The 26,892-nt window shown below is 37.0% G+C and overlaps 1 protein-coding gene and 1 long non-coding RNA gene across 2 annotated transcripts; one reads left to right on the top strand and one right to left on the bottom strand.

Moving 5' to 3' along the window:
- The first annotated feature begins 772 nt into the window (after positions 1–772).
- Positions 773–25,695, top strand: LOC139962051 (uncharacterized). The gene is made up of 3 exons (XR_011791134.1): positions 773–1,279; positions 1,850–1,946; positions 25,265–25,695. It is a non-coding gene; the product is annotated as an uncharacterized lncRNA (long non-coding RNA).
- LOC139962045 (protein Wnt-16-like) lies at positions 4,424–25,278 on the bottom strand. The gene is made up of 4 exons (XM_071961886.1): positions 24,959–25,278; positions 22,772–23,088; positions 13,539–13,831; positions 4,424–6,514 (listed from the first exon to the last, which is right to left on the bottom strand). The coding sequence occupies exons 1-4, from the start codon at positions 25,039–25,041 to the stop codon at positions 6,044–6,046; spliced, it is 1,164 nt and encodes a 387-aa protein (XP_071817987.1). The 5' UTR covers positions 25,042–25,278; the 3' UTR covers positions 4,424–6,043.
- Positions 25,696–26,892: the final 1,197 nt, after the last annotated feature.

Genomic DNA, 26,892 nt, shown 5'->3' with positions numbered 1-26,892 from the left:
TTAAGTTAACCAAAACAAAGAGAAACCTACGGTAAGTAATGAACTCGCTTTGCACCTTCACACAAAAGTCAAAGTGTGGTTTCTGTGTTAGTATAATCCATTAGTGACCACAGAAATATATTAATTTCTGTGTAATCGACTCTCTCCTGTAAATATAATGATTGGTTTCCTTTATGGGCGAGGGGAGGGGGGGGGGGGGCACAGTTATAAATTGAAACAGTTATTATCTCATCTCCCAACATGTAATGTACATAGGACAGATTCAGGTGTTTAGGGTCGGGTCAATAGGTCAATGGAGGTCTAAAATTGGTCTAAATTGTGTGGAAAATGTGTGTCTCGAACTCCTTCAGGATAAGTCCGATCAAGTCACTTCAACATGGTGGGTAGGTATACCTATAGCTTACCATGAAAACCATTACTTGCATGCCAGTATGTTGGAACTTCAGTCATTAAACCACAAGATATGTGGAGAATAATGGATCATGTTTTTAAAATAGTACTTATGTGGTTGGTAAGGGTCGAGGACAACGGTCAATGTAGATCAAGGTCAAATTGGCCTACGTGACGTTCGACAAAGTGTGTCGCGAACTCCTCATAAACTGTAAGTCCCATCATGTTCGAACTTAGTGGGTAGCTGCCTGACCATAAAATATTGTGCCTGCGTGATTGATGATGTCATAGGTCAGAGGTCAATAAGCCGATTGGTTCAGTAGTTTTATCAATCTTGCCTTTTTTTGTTACGACAATCAATTAGTGACAGATCGCAATCACCCAGTTGGACAATACCAGTGCTTTGAGAGCTTTATAGAGTTTTATTAGCATTAGGAAATTGTCCAAACTGGCTGCTCGCCATCTAGTAGCTAATTAATATGCAACAGTTGTCAACAAAGGTCACAGACCAAGGTCTTAGTTTTTCGTCAAGTGGTTTTAATTATATGCACGAGTGGTGGAATGATTTAATAGGTGTTTGAATTTTTCAGTGAAACTAATCTATCACGTGATTCGTCTCTTTGAAACTAGAAAGTAATATTCAGAGAAAATTTACAGTTTCTATCGGGATTGCCGCACTGTACTGCATTACACACACTATGAACAGTTTGTACGTACAATTGACGTACGTGCAAAATATGTAGTATAGTATAGTACAGTGTACACATTGCTTGTATTGTGAAATATGACCGTACGGTGAGTTTGCCGAACGAATGCAGTTGCTATAGGCCCTATATGATGGGGTTAAACAGTAGTTCCAATCACTGGATCTCACAGGCTGCAAGACACGGTAGGTGGCCTTCTGTGTCAAAAGATTTAGGATAGGAGTGTAGCAGTTGGTCAAGGCGATGAAATCCGCTTCGTTTGATTCATATATCTTAGAGTTAGACTGTGCAGTGCTACGTAGCCTAGTACTAGTAGTAATAGTAATACTACTAATAGTACATAGGCCTAGCTGTAGATCTATCCTTGCGTTAGGCTTAAGTTATTGTGCAGGACTAGGCTAGTAGTAGTACTAACTACTAACCTGAGTACTACTACTTACTAATACTAGGATGTTGGTCAACATATTGGTGCAATAAAACCTGTTTAAAATGAGTAGCTTGTCGTAAATAAAGTTGAAAACGAAATGCAAATAATTAGGAACATCCATAGGTGCTGGACTGTGTAAAGATTGTACGTGGTACACAGAAAATCTTAAGACAAAGGCCGACCTAGCTTACGCATTTGCTTTAGATCTCTGACGCTGAGGTTGAGGATTACTTCTTATAATTTATCTATTTCGCTGCTAATTCGGACCCTCTTTACAATCCCCTGCTTATCATTAATGGACCTCTAAACTTATGGACCTTCTCCTTAGGTTTCTGGAGTTACACATCTAGACCAGGCCTATAGCCTACACTCCAATTTACGAAGCGGATTTTGGTAACGCCGACATGATTACCTACGCTTATATTGTAAGTATGTAATAACCTATACCGCGCAGGCTTTAATTTTGGTGCACAATTTGTGCCAATTCCTTGACTCGTTGGTTGGCTATACCCTCCTTGAGGCTTCCTCTGCCGTTTCCCACTCACAATCCCTGGCTATCGGAGTTGGAAAGTTGGAGATGGGGCATGTCAACGCAACAAGGTTTTTTGGGGGGAACAATTTCGGAAATATACACTTTATTATTTAGATCATCCTATGACTGAACCAACTTTCTCTTCTCTTAAAACCTCTGTCATTCTGTGACATTGATCAGTTTGTTAGCTTGAACAATTGACCTAATGTTGATGTTCACATCGGTCGCTACCCACATCTCATTAACAAATATAGATGTTCATACAGTAACTATGGATAAGCTAACTTACATAGTGTCATATTTACAAGTTTGATCAATTATGTTTGTACACGAAGCTATATATATACAAATCGATGTGAAATGGTTATAGACAAGATTAAATGGTTAATAGACCCTACAGAATGAAAAAGAGCTTCTTTTGATGTATATAGATATATTTTTATATACAAATGACAGGGGCGTATCCAGGATTTTCCAATAGGGGGGGCGCCAGGCATAAATGATCGCCGTCCTGGGGGATGGGTCTAAGGAGAGGGGTGTACAATTTTTGCTTTCAAAGAAGGGCTGAAATGCAAAATGGTGTCATATGCATGGGCGGCGATCCGTACTTCCGAGTGGGGGGGGGGGGGGATATGACCTTCTTGACTATCTAAGCGTAGCGCCACCATGAGTTGGCGTGAAGCGTACAAGAAAATTTTGGGATTAACAAACCCTCTAGATGGCCGGAAACGGCACTTCCCGAGGTTTCCAAGCGGCATATACCCAACTTTAAAATAGGGATGTCATGTCCGAAATATCTCATAATCAGGATCCAAAATACTTTTTTTTTTTTAATTTCGGGTGTCATTTTGGGAAAATTGCCCCTGTCAATCTTGTTTCAGGCGCAACGTTAGAATGTTCGAGAGCTCTGTTATATTATTCGATGAAGAAAATGGCCTCATGCAGGCTATTATAGGCCTATACACATGCAATACACAATTACACATAGTTACATTCCTAGGTCCCGATTGCTAGGGCATCCAGGTGAAACGTGTATTAAGCATTACCCTGGTTACATGAGATTCTCAGCTGTTCGAGGGAACATGTACGTGTGTAGGCCTACTATAGGGCCTATATGAATACTATGAGGGTGCATATATGTACTATATCAATACCGACATCTCACATAAAGGTCGTCATCAATTTTTTTTTTTTTTTTTTTTTTGCTAAACTTTTTTTTTTTTTGGTGACGGCCAATAGGGGGGGCGCGCGCCTGTTGCGCCCCCCCTGGATACGCCCCTGAATGAAACACATGTCAACATGATTAATCGCTTCTCTCCGAATTGGTCTATGTATTGGGCCTATGGTTGCACCGATGTCATTACGCATGAACAGTTGAACATACGTGAGAATGATGACACGCCTGGATATTCATTTGTAGATATATAATTACAGGTTCATAGAGTGCTTACATGATGAATTAATAATTCCATAACATTCATGCAACCATTGAGTAATTTTGCGAAAGATGATAAATTAGTGGAAATGATTCCATATAAATGTTGTCAGAATAATAACATATCCTATAGAGGGATAACATTCGAGGTTACTGATTACACTGCGTGAGATGTGATTACATATTTTAGCATCCGTACATTATTTAAGAAAACAAATTACGTCATTGTGCCATGACTGCATCATGACAGAATAATTTTAACTTTCAATGATCACATTTTAGTAGCAGCATTATCATTCTTTTGCGATAATTTAGCTCCTAGCAAATCCTTACGTCTCTATGACATTGAAGACATCATCATAATTAGAATTATTACAATCATGGAAAAGGTAACATTCCTAGAAAATTACATTCTCCGAGGATTATTAAATGTTGGCAGAATCATTATACCTGACATTGGTCACATCAACAGAAATTCTTACGTCCAATTAGAAATGATTAAATTCAGGCTCTTAAGAGCAATTACATCCTATGAGATTAACTATACTTTCGCCCAGAGAATTATTTCACACCTTGTGGTAGTGATTATAATTTTTAAAAAGTATGAAGCTTATATCCAAGAAAAGGAAAATGGGCAGGCTTATGATTCCACACTACCTTGCTCTTTATTATCTTTGTTGACATTTTCACACAACTTTACAACATTTTTCTTGACTTTTCATTATTCATGCTTTTAGCGCATAAAACGATGACATTTAACATTTATTGCTGCCCGAGTAACTGACTTAGTCATTTCATACAAGTGAAAATTTAGGAGTAATGGTAAACAGTTAGAACGGAATTCGAACCAGTGACCTCTGGACTACAAGCTCTACGCTTTACCAACTGAAATATCCATCCCTTCATAGAGCAAACCCCCAGTGTATAACAATTTCTTTACTGAGGGCGCCAGTTAGAATTAGCCACAGTAATATCTTTGCTCCTGCACTGTTTATAATTTCATCGTTCATTTACAGTTTTATTTTTCGTTAAGTTAAACTTGATCAACAAATGTGTGATAGAGGAGCTAATCTCCCTTGATATTGAGAAGAAACAACAACAAAAAACACTTTGGTGATGACTCTAACTCAAAAAAAGTTTCAAGAACGCCGACTATGAATGAATGAATTATAGAAATTTATAACCAAAAAATGTGTAACCAAACTTCACGCTGTACAAATTTACGAAACGGATACATTTTTTAAAATTTCAAAACAAATGAGACAAATTAAGTCACTATACACAAGTATAAAAAACCCAACAACAACCAAAATAAATTAAATAGTAAATTTAAAATATATGTTAACTTTGTAGACTCCATATATCAACGCCTACACGCAGTCGACAATGGTAAATTTTAAACATACTGTTACACATATTAATATTAGTAATAACGATAATAATAATGATAATAATAATGTTGTCTTGCAAAAACGCTTATACTTTATTATTTCAGAAAAGAAATTGATCTTTTATAAATTTATCAGGCGCAACTATATTAAAAGTTCATATATTACAAATGCTTATATCTGGCGCCTATCTGTAACCAACATATTTATGTTATTACAAAATTGACAGTATCTACAGATGTAGTTTAGATATATACATCGACATTTTACCTCCGCCTGGCGTACCAGGGGTACCCTAGCCCCGCCCCACCCTCAACACATGTTAATGCCATCAGGATCAATTTTATTGGGGACGGCCGGGGGCGGGGGGGGGGGGCACTTTTAGTCTTAAGAATAGACACAACCCTTATTATATGATAGAGGTCCTTGTGATGAACAAAAGCCTAAAAGAAAGCTGCAAAAAGCCTTGCTCCATTTGGGGGAAATCTCAGATGTTAAGTCGACTTTGTCAATCAGTGATAGAGATAGCTGGTTGAATGGGTGCTGTCAGAGTGATTCTATTATCTGAAATCATTACTTTCTCTTTGTTATTCTTTCCATATTTACAAGGTATCATCTTAACACGGTGTTGATATTATAAAACCAATAACTATAGTGACAACTGTTTCCATATTTTAGATCCATTACAGAGATTAAACATTGTAATCAATAAACAAATACATAAATGAGTAACAACATTCAAACTTGAAGCACATTTAGTGATGTCATGTTTATACTTGCTCAAGTCGTCAGACCTGCGTATGAAGGAATCTTCAAACCATGTCACGGTATCTCTAAAATGGCATAAAATGTTTCTTAGCTGTTCGTTCATGACAGAACTTTATCTCCTCTATCAGCGATGGACCGATGATGTTGGTAAGGCTTGTGCTTTATTGAATCAAACTCAGCATCTCCCACGTGGACTTATAACTTGCTCATTTATTTTGTGTACATGTTTCTGCCAAAACCTGAGCCTGGACGGGTTGAATGGGTGAATGAGGGGGGTGGGGGGACGGGGAGGGGTTAAAAGTAATGTTACCTCTTACTGTCGCCTACGCCTAGCCTCTTTAATAAAATTGGTGCAACGGGCTCAGTTTAAAGGAGGCCTGCTTATGCATGTTACCATGACTACTTGCACGTGGTTACTTCCCTGACGTGCTCACATGTTTGGCATTTGACCTTACAACACCAAACGAACTGACAATTACACTTAGTGTCCACTATCCTTTCCTCTTGCATATTGTAGCCTCGTCCACAGCACAACCTATGGCAACTGTTCGGACCGTCGTTAGTATTGTTGCATTCGCGCCCTTTTGTACCCAGAATCCCTTGCGCTGAATCATGTCTGCAAAAACTTGGCGATTGAGAAATATGAACCATACTGTCCTTTTTGATAGATCGTCTTTCTCTCATTCCCTTTTGAGGTTTTAATTTGCCTTTCTTCTTCTTAAAAGTCACGTGTATCGAAGATTGATATCTGTCTTTGATAAAATCACCAATCTTCCTCATATTTGGCATCGACTTCCAACAAGTCTTGAGTGTGCATGACGACGACGGTCCATGGCAACGGCAAGCCGTCTTCATTTGACGTTCAATAGCCTACAAAAGAAAAGAACATGATGATGCCAATATTGAATTATCGCAGAAAATTCTAATTCTGTTATTATATCAGGGGGGAAAAACATGTCTCGTTGTTGAATTACAAAATGCCAAGATGGATTTTTTCTTAGCTGATACACGTTCTTATTTCTGACATTTCGAAACATATAATCCCTCAGTTTGACATCATTAAATATTACATTTCTTGACACTCCAAACCTGCTTTCTGAATTCATAAAATGTCATGATTTCAAAGTTTATTATTTAGCCAAGAGAGCAGTAGCTATTCGGATTTCATAAAACAGCATGAAATAAAGTCTGCTAGCATGGTGGGTTGGTTGCTAGGGTAAGTATATCTTGGAAGAAATGAAGAAACTAACATGAAAAGAAAGAAAAAACCTATATATATACATATATTTTGAGTCAAACTTCAGTGTGGCCGATCCACTTCCAGAAGGTTCTTTATCACAGCTCGAGCTATACCATCCCTCCCCCCCCCCCCCCCCCAAATAAAAACAGCCCAGGAATCAAAATTAAGTTGTCGGAGTCGCAGACATTTTGAACTGTTTCAAGTTTTAAACAGAAATAAGACATAGGGGTTGGCCTAGCAACTAAGAGAGAGGCCACGATCTCCAACAGACGCAGTGTCTTTCTTCATCACTGTCAAAATTATGCAAAACCAACGAAGTTAGAGAACTCTCGACGGGTGATAAAGTACGAGTAAATAGAATTACAGTAGTTCCGTAAGTAGCCCAAGAATCTTGGCGCACACGGTAACCATATTTAGTTCTATAAGATGACTTATAGAGACCCCGCAGAGCTACGGTGTAATGTTAGTCAAGGCGATATAATAACATTAGGCTATAAACTTGCTTTTGTACAATTGAACGTTAGCTAGGCTATGTGTAAAATAACGCGGTCACAAATTATACACTTGCCATCATCGTTGGGTATAAGTTCACATACAATAATTGTACTTACATTAAAACATTCTTTAAAAAAAAACGGCTTTTCACATATTTTTGTTTTTATAACTCTTTCCGTGATTGCACCTGTTTCCGGTATACACAAATGGTAACCCCTTCGTTCCATGGTCTTTCTCTCTAACCGGGATAGAAACACTAGGGCTAAATTGTAATTTCTAATAATTCCTCTTGTTTTCTTCATGCCAATAAAACTGACACTTGTTTTTCGAGGTTGGTGTCTTTAGGGGCAAGAGAACTCTTCACGCACTGCGGTGCTTTCTGTCGGATATGGTATCATGGTTGTTATTATAGACTACCACACACTGAGGACACCCAAAGGATAAGCACAACCAAAGCTTTTAGTTGTTTCGCCATGTCTTTACTCGTTAGCTGGACGACTTAGAAAGCAACATTTATAACTGAGAAATGAGTTTAGGCCTATATCTTATAGGAAATTATATAACCCATCGAAATGTTCCCGCTTCAAGTAAATAGCAGAACGTGTGAACGTGTACTTTCCTGCAATCCCCAACCAGAACTGGATTATCCTTCGATCAATCGAAGGATAATCCATAAACGAGTAACCATCCTGACGCAGCATATGGAAGCTGTGCCCCAACAGTAAATATATAAAAACGTCCTATTTTCGTGTTGGGGGATGGGGTATATACAGGCACTGGGTGACCTATGAACCCATGGGATGTTAATTAGTCATTACTTACAACTTTATTAGACACATTTAGTCCAACATTATATATAGCAATGTACCATTTGGTAACGTAGGAAATTATGACGATATGTGCTTTAAAGTATCACCAGTGCCTTGAAATAATGCTAGACTATAAATACAAACAAAACATGTCAGATTACTGGTGGGTTACTGATGCTCATAGTTTAACAAGCATTTAATGCTACTCTACAGGTATTTCTCCTACTGAGCCTATACGTTTCTGTTACACTGTTAGATACTAGACTTCTAAACGTTACAGGAATAATAATATCGAATACAGAGTACTCAAGAAAATTAATTTTCTTCCACGGACTCCGTCAGTGCGTGACGTTTCCATGTCTCCGTAACCTGATAAGTTTGTACTTAAACGATTATCTTCAAATCAAATGTTCAAACTGTAAAACACCTGGCAAATGTTATAGGAAATGAGTAATAACTTCGTTTGTGCATGTGACAGTTAGTGAAATATTCATGAAAATGAAACAGTCAAAGATGAGAAGCATTTTAAGGCTGTTGCCATTTTTTTTGGGGGGGGGGGGAGGGGGTGTAGATTATGGATGAGTACCGTTTGTAGAATGCAACCAACTAGAACACGATAATATACAGCAGCCTATAGTCTACTGTAAAATGAATTTGCAGGAATGTATGGATTAACTATCAGCCATCAATCAATAATTGTCCTTGGAGATTTATGGTGTATCTATGTTATACATTATTGCATTTATTGAGCGTATATAATACATTTATGATATCCCAGGAAAAAATTTACCTCAAATTTACCGAGGTAACATACCACACTTTTACCCCGGTAAAACCGGGGTAAAAACGCGGTAAATTTGTTGTACATTACCGCGGTGTTTTGGCCCTATGGACGCGGTAAACCGCGGTTTACCGCAGTAAATTACCACAAATTTACCATGGTTTTAACTCACTTTTACCCCAATTTTACCGCAATTTACCACGGTGTTACCATACTTTTACCGCGCTTTTACTACACTTTTACTACGCTTTTACCCCAAATTTACCACAGTTTTACCGTTCTTTTACCCCAATTTTACCGTATATTTACCACGCTTTTACCTTAGTTTTACCTCAATTTACCATACTTTTACCATAGATTGTAGGACAGTTTTACCTAACATTGTGCATGATTTTGTCCTAACTTCAATCAGCATGTATATATACCATATATTTCTTTGAATTTCACCCATCAGTGTACTGTATCATAATTTGGCTACATGCCTTTACCCTTATTGTAATGGTTGTATGCCTGACATGTAAGTCCTCAGTTGTAGAATGCAACAGTTTTTAATTCATCAAATCCATGGAGGTTTCACACATGAGAAAGCTTTGTTGAATTTCAATTACCCTAGATGGTATGATTACTGACTCTCTTCTTTTGACTTAATTGGTAGTCCAGATTGGACTTTTGATCTCTTATTGTCCTCAAAGACTTGTTTTAAATGGAAGGAGTACTCATGATATGATATGATACACCTCGTATTACGCTTCCACCCGAAGGTGCTTCAGCAGACTAAGGAAATCCTTAGTCGGAAATTATTGAGGTTCCAAGTTTTTTGTGCGTGGAAGGACACCGGCGAAACTCGCCTTCTCTTTTCGAATAGTGCCCTGAAGTAACGAGGCAGGGGTGTGTAGTCCTGCTCCCGGGACCGCAATTTAACGTCCCCTCCGAAGGACGTGAGTACCGCTTTCCGCGTGTAGCCACTTTCCTACCACGAGAAAGGAGCGGGGTGAAAATTGGCGTCAGTGTCGACACCGAGGTTTGAACCAGGGACCATTAGATACATAGACTTGTCAAGTCATTTAATGGACCTGACAGAGAATACCCAAATCTGAGGACACTGATTGGTCAATTTTTGTGTGCCACAGTGTTGAGGCACAGAAGTTATGCCTTATGTGTGCTAGTTTATATAGTTCCTTTTTTCATTTTAAAGGCTTTTAGGTTCTCCCTAATAATGAAAAAAGAATTAATTGTTGTCTCCTCTCAAATATAACAGGGATTCCATGAAGGAATTCTCTATGTATCTATCCTCTGCTTGTTTTTTTTTAGGAAAAGAGATGCATACTATATACATATAAGAATAGCAGTTTGTCTCTCTTCTTTATTCAACTCATATCCACAGGTAATTTATATTGCAAACATTAAGATATGAATAGAACAAAAGGTTTGTCATATCAGTATTGCAAAAATATGGGACAAAATCATGGAAAATTGCTGTAAATGTACCATCATGTTTCATAGTGTGACCCATATATGTTCTACTGTGGTAAAATCATGGTACAGTTATGGTAAATTTACCATAGTATAATTGCACCGTATAGTTTTACCCTATTTTTACTGTGGTTAATCATGGCACAATTGTAGGAATTTCACATATGTAGTTTATGTACCATATAAACTTACCCTACTTTTACTACAGTAATATCATGGTAAAACTATGGTAAATTTACCGTAGTAAATGTACTACGCTTTTACCCTACTTTTACCGCGGTAATACCATGGTAAAACTGTGGTTAATTTACCGTAGTAAATGAACCGCACTTTTACCCTACTTATACCGCAGTAATATCATGGTAAAACTGCGGTAAATTTACCGCGGTAAATTTACCGCAGTAAATGTACCACACTTTTACCTTACTTTTACCGCGGTAATACCATGGTAAAACTGTGGTAAATTTACCGTAGTAAATGTACCACACTTTTACCGCGGTAATACCATGGTAAAACTGCGATAAATTTACCGCAGTAAATGTACCGCACTTTTACCCTACTTATACCGCAGTAGTATCATGGTAAAACTGCGGTAAGTTTACCGCAGTAAATGTACCGCACTTTTACCATACATTTACCGCGGTAATACCATGGTAAAACTGTGGTAAATGTACCACGGTTGATTTTACCACAATTTTACCACACATTTACCCTATTTACCACACATTTACCATAGTTTACCGCGGTAAAATTAGGGTACATTTTTTGCTGGGATCTAAATTACAGATTGTTAAAAAAAAAAAACTAGCGACGATGTTATGTGTTATATATCTTCAACGTGGATATACAAATAAAGCGAAAAGGAGCACAACATTACAAACATATTAACTATGTAGCTTTGTAAGTATAAGAAATTCGGCTAAATGCACAGGTCCACACGTACCTCTATAGCGTTCATACACATATTGCCTCGGATTGCCTGTATTGTGATTGCACTATACACGAACGTTATGAATAACGTTATATATCAACTTTGTTTGGGGGGGGGGGGGATGATAACACACATACACTTTGAAGCTTTGTAAGTATAACAATTCGGTAACATGCACAGATCCACATGTATACAGCGTCCATATACACTAATGAATCTGTAAAGTTGTGATTGTGTTCCCAAACGTTATGAATGAGAATATTGTAAACATCATAATTCAATGGGGGAATAGCTGAGAACTAGCTGCAACTAGCTCCCTACCCCATCCCTCATACTGACTCCTTGATGTAAACGGAATGGGAAAGGAAAGGACAATATAATGTGAGTTAGAGAATTGTGTGCAGTTCTGGTCAAATATATATATATATATAATTATATTTAACCTGCCGAAAAAGTACAAAAATATTTATAAATAAAACTTTTTCATTAAACTTACATCATTACGGTCCGGAATCGAAATATGTCATTTTCAATGAAAGTGATTATTTACATAATATAGACTAATAAAAAAAGTGATCTTTAATTTTATGCACTTTCCTGCAGAAAATACATCCCGTCTTTTCTTTGTTGTCTTTGAATTTTGTTCTGAGAGTCCAACACGTCCTCCGATTTATTTTTTATCCTCGCCGGTACATCTGTTTCTACTTTGTAATAAATGTGACAAAACACATCTAACGAGATCGACAAGCTGTCGGAACATTATCAAACATGAAAATCCCAAGAAATCAATGTTAAATTTGATTAAGGGTAACCCTAATAAAAGGAAGAGAGGTTTAACTATAGAGAGATTTCAACTTCGGTTAAGATACCACTTGGACATGTATATCAAGCGTGGTTTTGCTTGATCGACATGCTGAGTTTAATCTGCGAACGGAATGTCACCCTGCTGGCTTCAATTCCCATCCATTTGCAACAGTTTCTATACAGATATTAAGCAAGTAAACACTACTGACCCAGACGTATCGTGTTGTCAATAACTGAGTTCTGTCCTTTTTGAAAGACCGCAAGAAGAAAAAAAACGGACCTTACTATATTAAAATAATGGATAACATTGGAAGAACAATGAACTTAGCTTTGCCCACATCTAGTTTTTGGTTCGCTGTTGTCCTAAATGTACTAAAAGTCGATGGATTTTTTTCACAATAGTGTTATCTTTGTTAAAGCATTTAAGAAAAGGAAACATTAGCCCAAACTGTTTTGAAATAACTTTAAGAAAAATATATATAAAATGATGAAGAGGAACAATTTAGTGTTTAAAGTTTGGTTCTCAATTCTTACGTTCGCGAACTTGTTTCGTCCTTAAAATATATATATGTTATTTATATATATATATATATAATATATATATATATATTTATATGTGTGTACATATGGATATGTATATGTGTGTGCAAAATGTGATGAGATGTGACCTTTAGGTCAAATAATAAAAAACTAATAACAAAAACTTAATACAATAAGTACTAATATTGCTTGAGTTTATGAAACTATATAGCCTATAGCTTTGTTTGACATGTCAATGCCAAATATTGCGGCGCTTTCTTAGGATGGGATGTGGGAAGGGTGCTTGGGATAGAGTTGGTGAGGCTTGGAGGGAGGAATTATATTATATCTGTTTATCCATTGAGCTGAATTATCCTCATATTTCAAAGGTATGACGCTATCTATACCGTGATATGCGAACCCTTATAAGGATCGGGACTGTTATTCTTCTCGCCAGATGTTTGCAAGATGCACTTCCATGACACCATAAAGGAGCAAACTTGTATTTGTCAAGTCCGTACACTCGAACTGGAGTAAATTTATTTGTACTCGTATATACTCGTACTTTCGACCCTGTACTCGAACTCGGGACATTGTACTCAATTACAAATCTACTGCTTTGCATATACTAATCGGGGCTACAGTTGTTGATATGCTAACTACTGAGGTTAATTTTACCCTTTTAAAGCAAGTTAAAATATCCCTCATTTGTAAATCTCTATAAAAGGGATGAAAAACACAAAACACCAAAAACCTCCTGATACCACTCACATAAAACGAAATGCTGGTGGGGTGTGATGGGATAGAGTGGGTAGGATGAAAGCGAAAAAACACTGACATACCTGTCTTCCAAGTTCATTGTTATGCAAATTCATTCTGCTCGTCACAATAACATTTTCCTCGCTCTCATCTTCAGCAGCATCCACGAATTTTCGAGCAATTTGTGTGGCATAAACAATGTTGTCGCTACAACCTCCCCATCTCCATTGTAGGGTCTCCTTGTCCGGCTTCCCTGGACGACCCTTCGGCAAGTGGCAAGAACAATCAGTTATGTTCCCAGCACTGCATGCTCGTGTCACCGCGTGGACGACTCCCGCACTTGTTATTGCGTAAGCGAAACCTGTTTCCTTTGTACCTATATGTAGAACAAAACAAAAATAAATAAATAAATAAACCATCAATCAAACTAACTAACTAACAATAAGATTCAATAACTTATGATTTACTATGCCTTATGAGTAAAATAATTATCAATGTCTCAAATAACGACGGTAAAAAAAAAAGGCAAATGAAATGATGAAAATCAGAATTGTGACGTCATTCCCTTCGTCAGCAGACCTGCAAGGCAGCGACGTCTCTCTTTCCATATTTTCAGGGTGGTATACGTGAACGGTTGTCGTTCACACTTTTAAAACGACCGACACTTTAAGAGGACGGTCCGCAAACTATGGGACCAGAGACAAAAATGAGTCGCAAAAATTTGTTCGGTTGATCGCAAGATTTTGCCAGACGTCAAAAAAATGTTGATCGACCGTTTGCCGAAACGCGCCGACGGGGATCGGATAACTTATTCATTGTAATATCAAATTCATATAGTCTAAACTAGCTATCATGAATCGATTCATTCATTTTGAGGGGTGAGGTTCTGGTGGATCGCCGGGCTCAGTCCCAAAGGAAGATCCCACGACGTGGGCCTAAAAGTTAACCGATCGCTGTTTTTTTCTTCTCCATTCCCCTGCAGATGAAAAAAAGTTGGATCGAACTCCAACGCATTTTTAGGAAATGTGTGTGGAGCTGTATGTGTCTTCTCAGTATAGAAGCTATGCCAAATCAATTTAGGTCATACGAAATTAAATTTAGGCCAAATGTGAACAAAATCTTGTCGTCTGTTTTCCCCGATGGGAGTTTTAATAATAGAAAAATACCTTATGAATGTTTTTGTGCCTGTCGGACATTTGTCGTGTTGTTTTCAATACAACTTGTACCAATGTAATTGTTCTCTCAGAAGAATGTGTGCTGGAAACTATCGCAGTACAGTTCTCAAAGTGAAAGCTTTAAATGAGATCTGACAGAGAATGATGTACTTTCACTAGTGATGCACCATATTCAACTTGCTCGCATGCTTGCAGTCAGTAAACAACACCCGCTTTCTTCCCCCTTTTGGCTCCCATTCCACGGTTTTGTACGCAATCATGTCATGTGACCAGGGGCGTCGAAATACAGTTTGGACCACAGTTAAATTTGCACTGCGAGTGCCACTACGCTTCTGAGGTCTTCATATATTCATGGTATTTCTGGATTCCTGTTTGCTTCTGGAGAGGGGTGGGGGGGGGGGGGGGAATGAAGGAATATTATACCCACGCAACAAAAAACAGTTCGATTGTGAAGGGTCACGCTTGTTGCAACACTTTGAGCAAAGGGTCCCCTATATGTGATATACCCACGGCCGACTTATGTGTAAGAAACATGCTGAGAGATTTTTCTCATATCGCAAGAATACTCCAGTGAACAATTGGGTAATAAAAATGATAAAAACAAAAAGGGGGGGGGGGGGAGGTGCACAAACAAACTTCGAAGGGTTTCCTCTAGAAATACTACGATAATATACACGATTATTCACTAAAGTATGCCAAAATTATATGCAATCTTATTAAAAAAAGAATGAGACGTTATACTGCTATAGGGAAGATCTATGGTAGGATCGTTTCATTTTTAGAGCAGTGAAATTCACTCTAATAAAGGAGTGACTTCATATTAATACAGTGTTAAGACCTATAAGGAATATTATCATTCTGTGTGAATTCACTCTGAGGACATAGACTGGACACACGACCTCAATTGGAGTGAATCATTATTCCTATCGAAATTAAGAGTGTACCTATATATGATGCTTATTCGTCGCAAATTTCAATTATTCAGATATCTATATGGACGCCACAGCTGATTAATATAAATACTGGCATTATCAGCTATATAAAGTGTAAGGTGACGCATAGGACATACCCTAATGCGTCACAGTACATTTATGAAACATTGAAATTATTCGCAATTACTTTGTGTATTGCCGTATACGCAGAGAAGGATCGAGGTGAGTTGTGTCAGTTTGCTACAACAGCCATGTGACCTGGGTTCACTAGTGAGCCTATGATATTTGGAAGGGCCAGGATCTCGACGCTTCTTATATGCAATGTAACACTTGCAACTCCCACAATCGTGAGGTTAAACATTCAAGCATCCATTGACATTGACTAATATGCTGCCCTAAACCACATCCCTCTCCCTTTACTTTCTGCGCCTTGCCCCAGCCCCTGTCCGTTCAATAGTATATCGTGAAACGACCGAATTTGGCGTTCCATACTAGAGACATTAAACTTAAGTTGCACGTCTGAAACCGTTATATCTACACATGCATGCGTATAAGTCCATTACTACTTGCAAGTTTTTGAACATGGAAATATGCAAGCAAGCTTCATGGTTTCTAAATGAGTTGATCTTGGTCTTTCAGACCAGTATCTTTTACGCCGGTATTGTTTCTTTTCAGGATAATCGTTTTAGAATCCCAATTGGGGAGTCCAATATCGCGAAAAGAGGGGAAACTCTCACTGGTACGTCAAACCACGAATAAGTCGAGATTGTTGATTCAGAGATGATATCAATATGCCATCTCCAGCCAAGAGCTGATGGTATATCATCGTTGTCAACATCGCCCCAAGCTATTAATTTCTGGCTAACAATAGTAACCAGCGGTATAGGGACGTAGACCAGGAGCAATTTGGTCCTAAATTGGTAATAAACGAGTTACAAATAACGGCCATGGGTCTTGTTGCTATGGTAACATATAACGGAGCTGTTACCGCAATTCTAGCAACGTCATGCATTGTGTGTATTATTGTCTTGTTAGTTAGCATTGTTGTTTCATATAGAAAACAATACGATACATACTTCTTTTGTTTAACAACATGAGTTTTATGAGAGAGAAAGAATTAAAAAAAAGTATCGTTGAAATTATTATCGGAACGATGAAAGCCATTTTATGTAAATTGTTTCTGTAGCTTGTACTCTATTAGTTCAGTGCACCTTATAGTTACCGTAGAAGTATAAGCACAATGATTATTTTGCTGTTAACGTCATTTTTTTACAATATGAAATAGACAAAGTTAAAGAAGTAGTTTAATATGTAAAGCAAAACATAGGTAAAGAAATGATGTTGGTGAAAATGAAATGAAACTGTGACCCTGTAGTTATTTCGCCGTTTCTTAATTATAACATGAAACCATGATTGTACTACGCGCCCGTACACATACACTCAAACAGAAAGAATATGAAATGGAGTTGGTATGTATATATGTGTGCTACTTGAATTGTTAATGCAGTGCGAACGAATCAAATGTACTTTAGTCCCTTCGTATGAAATATCTGCTATGCGGGGCGACACATCTAGGCCTAATTATAAGCTGAACACGACAGCTGTTTTATCGTTTATGTATTACATGCCATGCTCTGCTAAATGACGTAAAGGTCTGGAATGGCGGCGTTTGGGTTACATGTTTTCAAAAATAACAAGTTAATTTGAAAACACGTGAGATCGTCCAAAATGATTGATCACCCTTCTTCCCCCCTAAATGATTTTAACAGCCTCCTGTCAGTCACGGCAAAGTGCATAATAACCTTATTGTGAAGGATTCGCTATTGTCTTAAGTCTATTCTGTTACTCTGACGTTCTTAACAATAGAAGACAATGGAGATTATAATGACTGGAAGATATGATCTGAAAATGGAAACTGGTTTTTTTGAGGGAAAGATAAAGATCAGATTCTCTCTTTATTCACACAGAAATACAGGAAAACCGCCCCTCTTATACTATAAACAGTTAAATGGAAGTATAATTGGAATTAATTGAATTTTAGATAAGATGTTTGATAACAAAATAACGGTGAAGATGGTTTGACTTAAGCTATATAGCAAACACTGATTGTACGTAGGTTAAAAGCTTTAATATTTCACATGCATATAAAGGATGCCCATCAAACTTCACACATCTCCGTTCCTGGTATTGACAGTTATGTAGGTGTATGGCCTATATACCATTGTAGTAAGAAATTTCAGTATAAAGTATTTCTGACGTACATGTATTTCAATATATATATATATATATATATATATATATATATATATATATATATATATATATATATATATATATATATATATATATATATATATATTTATATATATATATATTTACATATATATATATATATATGTATATATATATATATGTATATATATATATATATATATATATATATATATATATATATATAAATATATATATATATATATATATATATATATATATATATATATATAATATAAATATATATATATATATGTATGTAATCCGTCAACTTTAACTGATGTGTTGGTCGGCTATACAACCTACATCCTTGAACCCCATGACCACACGGTATAATTACAGTCCCCTGTATATAGGAACTATTTACTGTAGTGTAGGTATGCGCAACATTTACATCTGTGGCTTGTTTAATTAGCGAGCTTGTGTCGTTAACGGAACCCTCTAATGTTAACGCATAAACTGGTTTAATTGACCAGGTATATAGATAGAGTCGTAACCTTTAGCAAACAGAAGGGGTTTGTAGACTAAACACAATAAAGAGTAAGGTATAGGTTCGGTAAAACTGATGAAAATTAGATTCTGAAAACATGCAGGTGTAGAATGCATGTATGAAGAACACTGCTGACAAGACTATTCAAGAGGAACACATACGGTAACGTTTGTTCTTCTGTGAATTTGAGAGCCCTGATTGAGTTTTCAACTTACTTCCTGTATACATGCCTCCTTTGAGATATCACTTGCAAACCTTATACGGTTTTGTTTACCAAGGGTGAATTTTGAAGGAAAAAAAGAAGGAATAAAAAGTAGGAGTGATGTCATAAATTCACATTGAAAAATGAAGAAAACGTTTTGTTTTCCTTTAAGATTTGAATTCAAGTTCGAATTAAAGCAAATTAAACCGAGCTAACCTTTTCCTAAAACGTTTGAGGAAAATTGTAGATTTTGTTGTTTTAAATTATGTGTGTAGGGAAGAGGGGGGAGGGGGGGGGCTTGGTAAATAGGCCGATCGACCTTTACTATACACTCCATCATAGACGAATTTATGATGTTACAGAATTTATGAATGAAAAAGAGACACGAAAATCTCCGATGGTACTGATTCTATAAGAAGTAATTTCAATTTGATAACACAAAAACTGCAACAATTCTTCAAATTAAAAAAATAAAATTCTTAAACATTTTAATTCTAATTTGACTTGTTAAACTAATGAACTGATAAATATCATCGCGGTGAGATTATATAGTCTCGAAACTTTGCAGCAACAAACTCCACCAAACAAATCTGACGTCACAATAAATATATATTGTTAACAATCATGTATAACCTTGAGATTTAAAACGTTATCCTGTCAAGCCGTTCTTGACATGTATAGCTTTCTCCGGTCGTGGAATTTTTTTTTTACAAGTTGACCGTTTAAAGCTATCAAATTTTACACTTTGATATTTTGAGTTATAACAACCAAGTCAATCACGTTTTGATTGAATCAATTAAATCTTACTATGTTTGGGTAAATTCAATTGAAATTTTGGCGACGCGAGATTGATGGGTTATACCCTCTTCTCTATCATTTAAATGATAATATCGCTAAAAGTTTGAACGGAATTTAAATATGTGGCCTCTTACCCATGAGGAATTCTCTATTTGAATTGATAAATGAAGCTGACAATCTCGGGAGAGACAGGAGGAACAGGAAACGCACGCAGAGTTGGTGAGGTTTTGACTCAAAAGCGAAAGACCAATAGACTGCAGTCTATACATATAATATAAATAATATAATATAATATATAGGCCTATACACATATGAAGCAGATTCACTTGATAATAAGTCCATTGTGACGGTTTTTAAAGCATCTGTTAGAATATATTAAAATCAAACTTCCAATTTCTCTTCTCTTTTTCTATGTGTGTAAGTTTGTCCAGCGTGATGTTACGACGAACGTCATAAACATTTTAGGTTTTAGTCAAATGATTTTGAGAGTTCATGGGTACGGTCCACTATGTCCAATATTATAAAATGATGTCGCCATCAAAAAAACACGTACGTTTAGCTATTTCCCTTGAATGGATTAGGAAACCAGCCTTTTATTGAAGTATCTGCATGGTGACCTACAAAATACTGCCATTAGTTATCTGGTCATACAGTAGGGGGTGGGGGTACGGTGAACTTCATTACGTGCGTCCTAGATTCTAGTTTTGAATTTCAACTTCAGACCAATCGACATGCTGCTGAATCATTCAGTCCTCAGAGGCTTACCCCAATGCTTACTATAAGTTCGAGATATGCGCGGGCTTTACAATATTTGGGGAAAAGGGGGGAAAGGGGGAGGGCATCCTCCGACTGATAGTAGGTAGAGGAATGAACCATTAAGGACGGACTGTTAGCAGACAACAAATTACGAATGAGGGATGTGCGTATGGAGTCGTTGAATGCAACCTAGATAGTCCGCGCCCATGTTGTCACCCCAACCTCTGTTCCACCACTCCCCCTCTCTCACCCTCGATCCCCATTTCGTCAGACCTGACCACCGGTTATCGGTCTATTGTCTGTGGTTTTAGTGCTCGTTTAGTCCTCAATCTATAAAATCGATCTGACCTATACCCAGACATGCAGTAATTTCATTGTGTACACCGCAAGTTAGGCTGTTATAAAGTTGAATAGAAATCCCAGAACACTGACCGCAGCATGCAGTCAAACAACATATAAGCTAAGAGCCCTTGATCCACCCCCCCCCTCCCCGAACTTTCCATCCTTTACCCCTACTCCTTCCCAATTAAAATATATTATTTTTCTTACAAGGTAAAGGACCGTAATTATAGGCCTACTCGGGAGAAACAAACGACAATTAAAAGTTGATTTTTTTTATCTCCGACAATTAATTTAGTAGGAACTTTATCTGTAGATACATTGAGAGCAAGCGACCGTAAATAAATCGTTTTCCTACCAAAAATCAACAAACTGATTTAAATGCATTTACATCTTTCCAGATTATTTTACAAAGAGGTATAACAAAATTTATTACAGTACAATGAGACCATTCACGTATAACTGTTAAAGGTCAAACAACGCGTTTGTAACAATTGTCATTTTCCTTCTGCCTTGACTTTTTTTATATAACAACAACGAGTTTCTCAATTCCTTTTTATTACCATATAATTTGCATTCTCTTCAAGGCTGTCTTAACTTCTTTTCAACATATCAATAGAGGCGAAATAATACTATAAGAACTTAAGGCTATTAAAATGAATCAGTCTTAGTTTATATAAAAATTAAATAACAAAAACAGTAGGCCACATGTTAGTAAACACAACAATTAAGTAAGATTGTCAACAAAGGAAGAAAAACGGTTGAAATAATTTGTCACCAATGATCAAACTATATATACTAGACTGACGGCCAAATTGTTTCGATGTAAGATAATGGTAGACTCTTGGTTAGCGTGTCCTCTGAGATAAGACTACTTGAATAAATCCATCAAGTTGTATTCTACCATCACGGATGATTTCATTGATCGTATAATATGTCAGTGTGCTTCTTCTATAGTCGAGGATTCCGATCAGCCTCTCTTTGATTTTTACATGAAACCACGTAGATTTTACACGATCCCACGTATGCGGACAGAACGGTTTAGGCGATCATTTTTACCTAGAAGTATTAACACTTTGAATTGTATGATACATAGATAACTTTTTTTTAAACCTATTTTTGAGATGCTATAGTCCATTTTATTATATTGTCATTTTATGATGAGTATCAATAAATTTTAATTTACTTTACTTTACTGTACTTTAGATATCTTATATATTGTATGCTGTGAAATAAACGTGTATAGCCTTGGTATGATCAAACAAAATAGACATGGCAACTTTTATTCTACGAGGCTCAGCACTCCCCACAAATGCATCTGATATATAACAATTATAGGAAGGACGAATTTAGTGTATAATTTGTACTTGGTATTTCACTTGGTATGGTTTGTACTAGTAATTTGTACTTGGCATGATAATTCAAAGATTATATCTGCAGGCTATAGTCGTATCTCATTTTGAAGTACTTTGGTCTTTCAAAAGACCAGTTCAAATGTGAAAAGTGGGTTTCAGTGTTTCACCAATCATCCCATACAATAGGTTAACCCCCCCCCCCCCCCCCCCCGCCACACACACACACACCAATGCACCTCCCTCTCCATGCCCGATGGCGTTGAGGGCCATTCCGCACCGGTAAACCGCGGGTCCTATGTTATCCCTGATCTTATTGATGCAGGCCAATACAGATATAGGCTATTTCTGGTCTGTTACACAGTGAAGCAAATTTCACTAACCCTATATACAACTCTGGTATTCTAACTGGAGGACGCGATCCATATTTATTGGTCGCCAAAATGTTTTCGAGGGTCGCCAAGGGATTCGGGAGAAACAAACGTACGTAACAACATATGTTTTCATCAAAAAGTGGCAAAATATGGAACTTAAAATTACGTATGTGCAAAATTGCAAATATAACACCACTTTGCAACTAAGCATCCTTAATTGTATAAAAGTTTTTTTTTTAATCGTGAGGTGGATGCCCCCTCCCCCCCCCCTCCCCGCAGGTTCCCTTTCCCCACATCATTTTTCCCACAACATTCGCCACTGGATGGTCACCAAGACGATGAAGGTGACCACTGGGGTCAGAAAGCAAGAACATTTTGAATGCTTAAGGGGATTAGAACAAAGCCATTAAAATTGATCATTATAAGAAAGTCATTTTCCAATTCTGAAAATGATATGAAAATACATGATAGCATGAAGTCCAGTGTACTCGGAATCTTGTCCGGGTGCAGGACACTATAGCTAAGTTCGCAGTATCTGCGCGACTCGAGTCAGCGTTCGGGTACCACAATACAGCACTGGCCATATCATATATATAAACAAGGGTGAAATGAAATAAATGTTCTCACCTAAGTTAATAATTCTACCGAAAGGATTTTCTAGATTAATCTTTGTTGAACAGTTCCATCTTTCGCTTTCGAATTGTCTGTGACATTCGTCAATCGCGAGCTTCGCACCTTCTGATATGACGGCAAATACATCACGTGACCGCTGGCATAGCCTTCTCTGAGATCGGACAAGCCCCGGTACCTTCCTACAAAAAGTTGGCGAAGACATATCGACGGGCTTGGGCCGTCTGCGATTTTTTGAGGGCCGTTCCCTCTCAGTTTTGTTTTGGCTGTTTGTCGGTGGGTAGGAAACTCCCACCGAAGCAACACCTAACCACCTGGAAAGATAGCAACATAATAAAAAAAAAAGAAGATAATTATGATAATGAATTGAAATGATTGAAATCAATGTCAAATGATATCTTTGGGAATAGGCCATGATTTTAAGCCGATTGAGAGAAGCGTCTAGCACTGTGATGGCATTCACTTCTATATAGTTTCGTTGTTGTTGTTGTTGAAATTGTCTGCTCATGCTTATCCAATAAATTGACTGTACTACATATTTTAGCTCATTACCGGATCAGGGTTTTGTAGGTATATAAAACAAGTGTATTCGAATAATGGAGGTGGATTTTGTCTATATGAAGACAAGTTTTTCTTTCCCACTTTCTCAATAGATTGCCAAATTATTTGCGAAATGATTATTTCGAATTGATATAACAATGAAAAGAAAGAAAGGAACGTTACGATAAGCGCTATAGATGAGCCAATATATAGAGGGTCTGAAGTGATTATGCCAGTATAGGAGCATCTTCAAAGTTGAACTGATAGGAACAAAGATTATAACAGATTCATATACAGATAGAAATATAGACAGATAACTTACTTGGACAACCATTGAACAAAGAATAGAATAAATCTGGAGGAAATAAAACTGCTAACCATGAAACGATTGAAGAGAATATTGTGAGCTTTCATAAAGTATATATTCCACCTATTTGGTTAGGAAAGCACACCCCCCCCTCCCCCATTTCTCCCCCAATTATCAAGACACCCATGTTTTTAGTATCTACCGTTGTGTCCCGTTTGTACTTTTGTAATGAAGACGTGCCCTTTTGTTAGTAAAAGAAATGACCTCTTGTTGAGAAATGAAGAAAATTGTACTTATTATAAGGTGTCCCCTTTTCGCTTTTAATGTTATAAAGAAGTAAGAAACAGTAATTAAAAAGTATTCTTTTATTGTAAAGCATTCTAAATACTGGAATTTGCTCAGAGGGTCCATTTTGTCGGGATATTCTGAGGTGATATTCCCCATCAAATCAAAGTGCCATGTTCCACTGTCCTTTTCTATTTGTTTTATATTTTTTATATAAACAATACATAATAGGTCAGTCTTACATTTTTGACTATATCATGACTGCCTGACTTGTGTACATATTTTAAAAGCTATAGTCAAGCTGCCACTAACGTGTAATCGCATACTCGTATACATCACGTGGACTATTTATATATTGTTAGTCACGTATAAAAGACCAGTTAAAATTTTCTTTATTTTACAAGAAATTTTAGACAGGTTCCACTAAGAGATAAAGGGTTGTCAATCATAAGAATAAACCGTCTGTATAGCTGTACAATATTTATAAACTCGCCCGACTGTCCACATGTGCAGTTGCAATCATGAGTTAAACTTTTCAAAATTAAATTCTACGAAAACAACAAAATGTCTATTGAAACTATTGTCCGTAATAGTAATATAATTTTTTTATTTACTTTCACACCCCCCCCCCCCCACCCTCCCTCAACATTACATACAAATAAGGTTGGGTAAATGTTTGGTTATATCAGCCTTGCAAGTGTTGTATGCGAAAAGATACACAATTTATGTTTAGGAAAGCCTAAAACTATATGAAATCAATACACGTGATACCATATAGATTTAAGATATTGAAAATACCATTATGAAGGAAAATTTCCTGTCTGTGTATACGTAATATTGTGGTTCAAAGTTATCCCCGTATTTATGTAAAGCCTCGTAAAAATTATCCAGATATTAATGTGCGATGCAGATCATTTGCGACTCATTAAAATACTCTTCAAGATCCCAACTATATAGGCGTGAATTTTGGAAGTGTTATATTGTCCTGTATATATGCTATACAATCGAACTGAACTTGATACATGTTTTGGAATCAAAAACTATAAACTTACATCCAAGAAGCGATGACATCTGCAGGAATTAACAACAAAAGGAGAACAGTGGTAATTATCCAGATATTCCTTCGATTTTCCATCCCTTCAAAAAAATCAAATATGTCTTTACGTAAATGAGTGATAAAAACGAACTATATAGTTGTGGTTTGCCCGAGGCATGGTCCTTGGGTTATAACACACACTAGGTTTTTGTCCCAGACGGTGTTGTAGGCGACTCTCTCCCTCCTCCAAGTCGAGCAAAATACAAATACATATACACTTACAGAAAAGCGATATATATATATATATCTATACGTTGTTCAGCAGCGACTTGACTGACGACTGGGCACCCCTATAGGCGGCGATAGAGATGATGATGATGGTGTGTGACTGTCTGATACAGCTCATCGATGTGTGTTCGTGCCGTCAGACTCTGTTGGCGGTAACTAATTTTGATTGGCTACGGTAAGATGAGCAAACATTTCTATAGATTTGATAGTTAAATTCAGAAGCTTTCACGTAGCTTTATACTGCTGGGGTCCTTCTTTTTTCTTCTTCTTTCTTTCTTGTATCTGTATCTTTAAAAAGGAAAACCATAATATAATGGAGGTTAATGGTTAGTCGGTGGTTCTCAGAGATATTGAAGTTGGTTAAGATCATCATGTTTTGTCTCTGTATACCATTATATGGAAGAAAATGTCATTTTACAGTACACTTGGCGGTACTGGTATTTTATGATAACATGGTCACAGTCTCACACCACCCCCACCCCACCCCCCCCCAACCCCAATGTTAAAGGGAACTGGGGCTGCGTATATACAGGGAAACGTGTTATGTATTTTTAAACTTGCCCAGGCTCCTATATAGCTTAGATGGTTGTTCATGGTAACAAAGTATCTCAGCTCTGCAGTTTCAGATGATGGAAACAGATAATCTGATCCTATAGAAAGGTCCTACTAACAGCTTACGGGATATGGGTATGATAATTCTAACCTATCCGTTTTTGGAACAGTTACTTCGAGAGCCAGGTCGGTCCTCTATATATAGCTCTCAAAGCCACTTGAATTCTCCATGTTTCTTGAAGAATATTATAAAAATGAGAACAAATCTTTTTCTATCCCATGTTTCCCGTGGGTCCCTTAATTGATCCCAGGTACGATAGTTGTATGCCCTTGGGCCATCCCCCTTCCTCTCCCATGCTTTTGAAGAGCGTCACGGTTGGTCGGTTTATCCTATTTAACCTTTCTTCCTATTTTTTCCCGCTATTAAGTTGCGTACAACTTTGAATAACGTCATAAGTATCACAACTGGTCAAGTTGAAATTGAAATCAGCAAAAACAACTTTTCTTGTTTGTTTTTGTGGGGTGGTTCAACTGAATATATATGCTTTCATATGAATATACTGTATATATATATATGCTTCTATACTGAATATATATGCTTTCATATGAATATACTGTATATATATATATATGCTTCTATATAGGCTTTTCGATCAAATTCGCAGCCAAAATTATATTCAGATGTTAATTCGAGCTGTCCATATATTATTGACGGTGATCATGCTGAAAATTATTGTTCATAAATTCCAAAGGTGTGACTATCATATTTTTACAAGTTCGGGACCCCTGAAAATTATTTCACAATTATTTCTAAACTTTGCAAAAACTTCTAAAAATTTATACAATCAATTTGAATGGGAGATCAAAGAAAAACTTTATCATCTAGATGGTCAATCAGTTTAGTTGGAAGCATCACTGATTCCCTTTAATGCGGATATTAATTATGTACTTGCTACATTCCGTTTTTGGAATGTCGCAAGATGTTGTCGCCTGCTGAGTCAGCTATTTATTGACCTAAATCAAACACAATGAAACTGTTAAATCAACACGCCCTGCTATTTATTGCGGCAAAAGTGCAAGATTGTGTCAGCTTACTTGCACGGGACAAAA

Source organism: Apostichopus japonicus, chromosome 20 (assembly GCF_037975245.1).
Source record: "Apostichopus japonicus isolate 1M-3 chromosome 20, ASM3797524v1, whole genome shotgun sequence".
NCBI classification, from domain to species: Eukaryota; Metazoa; Echinodermata; class Holothuroidea; order Aspidochirotida; family Stichopodidae; genus Apostichopus; species Apostichopus japonicus.
The sequence above is the reverse complement of the archived record's forward strand: the minus strand, read 5'-3'. Positions and strand labels throughout refer to the sequence as shown.

Bases quoted from the DNA above. Each gene is read 5' to 3' on its own strand.
- LOC139962045 (XM_071961886.1), bottom strand. From the start codon at position 25,041: ATGGAAAATCGAAGGAATATCTGGATAATTACCACTGTTCTCCTTTTG. The intron at 23,089-24,958 runs GTAAGTTTATAG...CTATCTTTCCAG, and splicing joins GATGTCATCGCTTCTTGGAT to GTGGTTAGGTGTTGCTTCGG. The intron at 6,515-13,538 runs GTATGTCAGTGT...TTTCTTTTGTAG, and splicing joins ACAATGAACTTGGAAGACAG to GCTATTGAACGTCAAATGAA.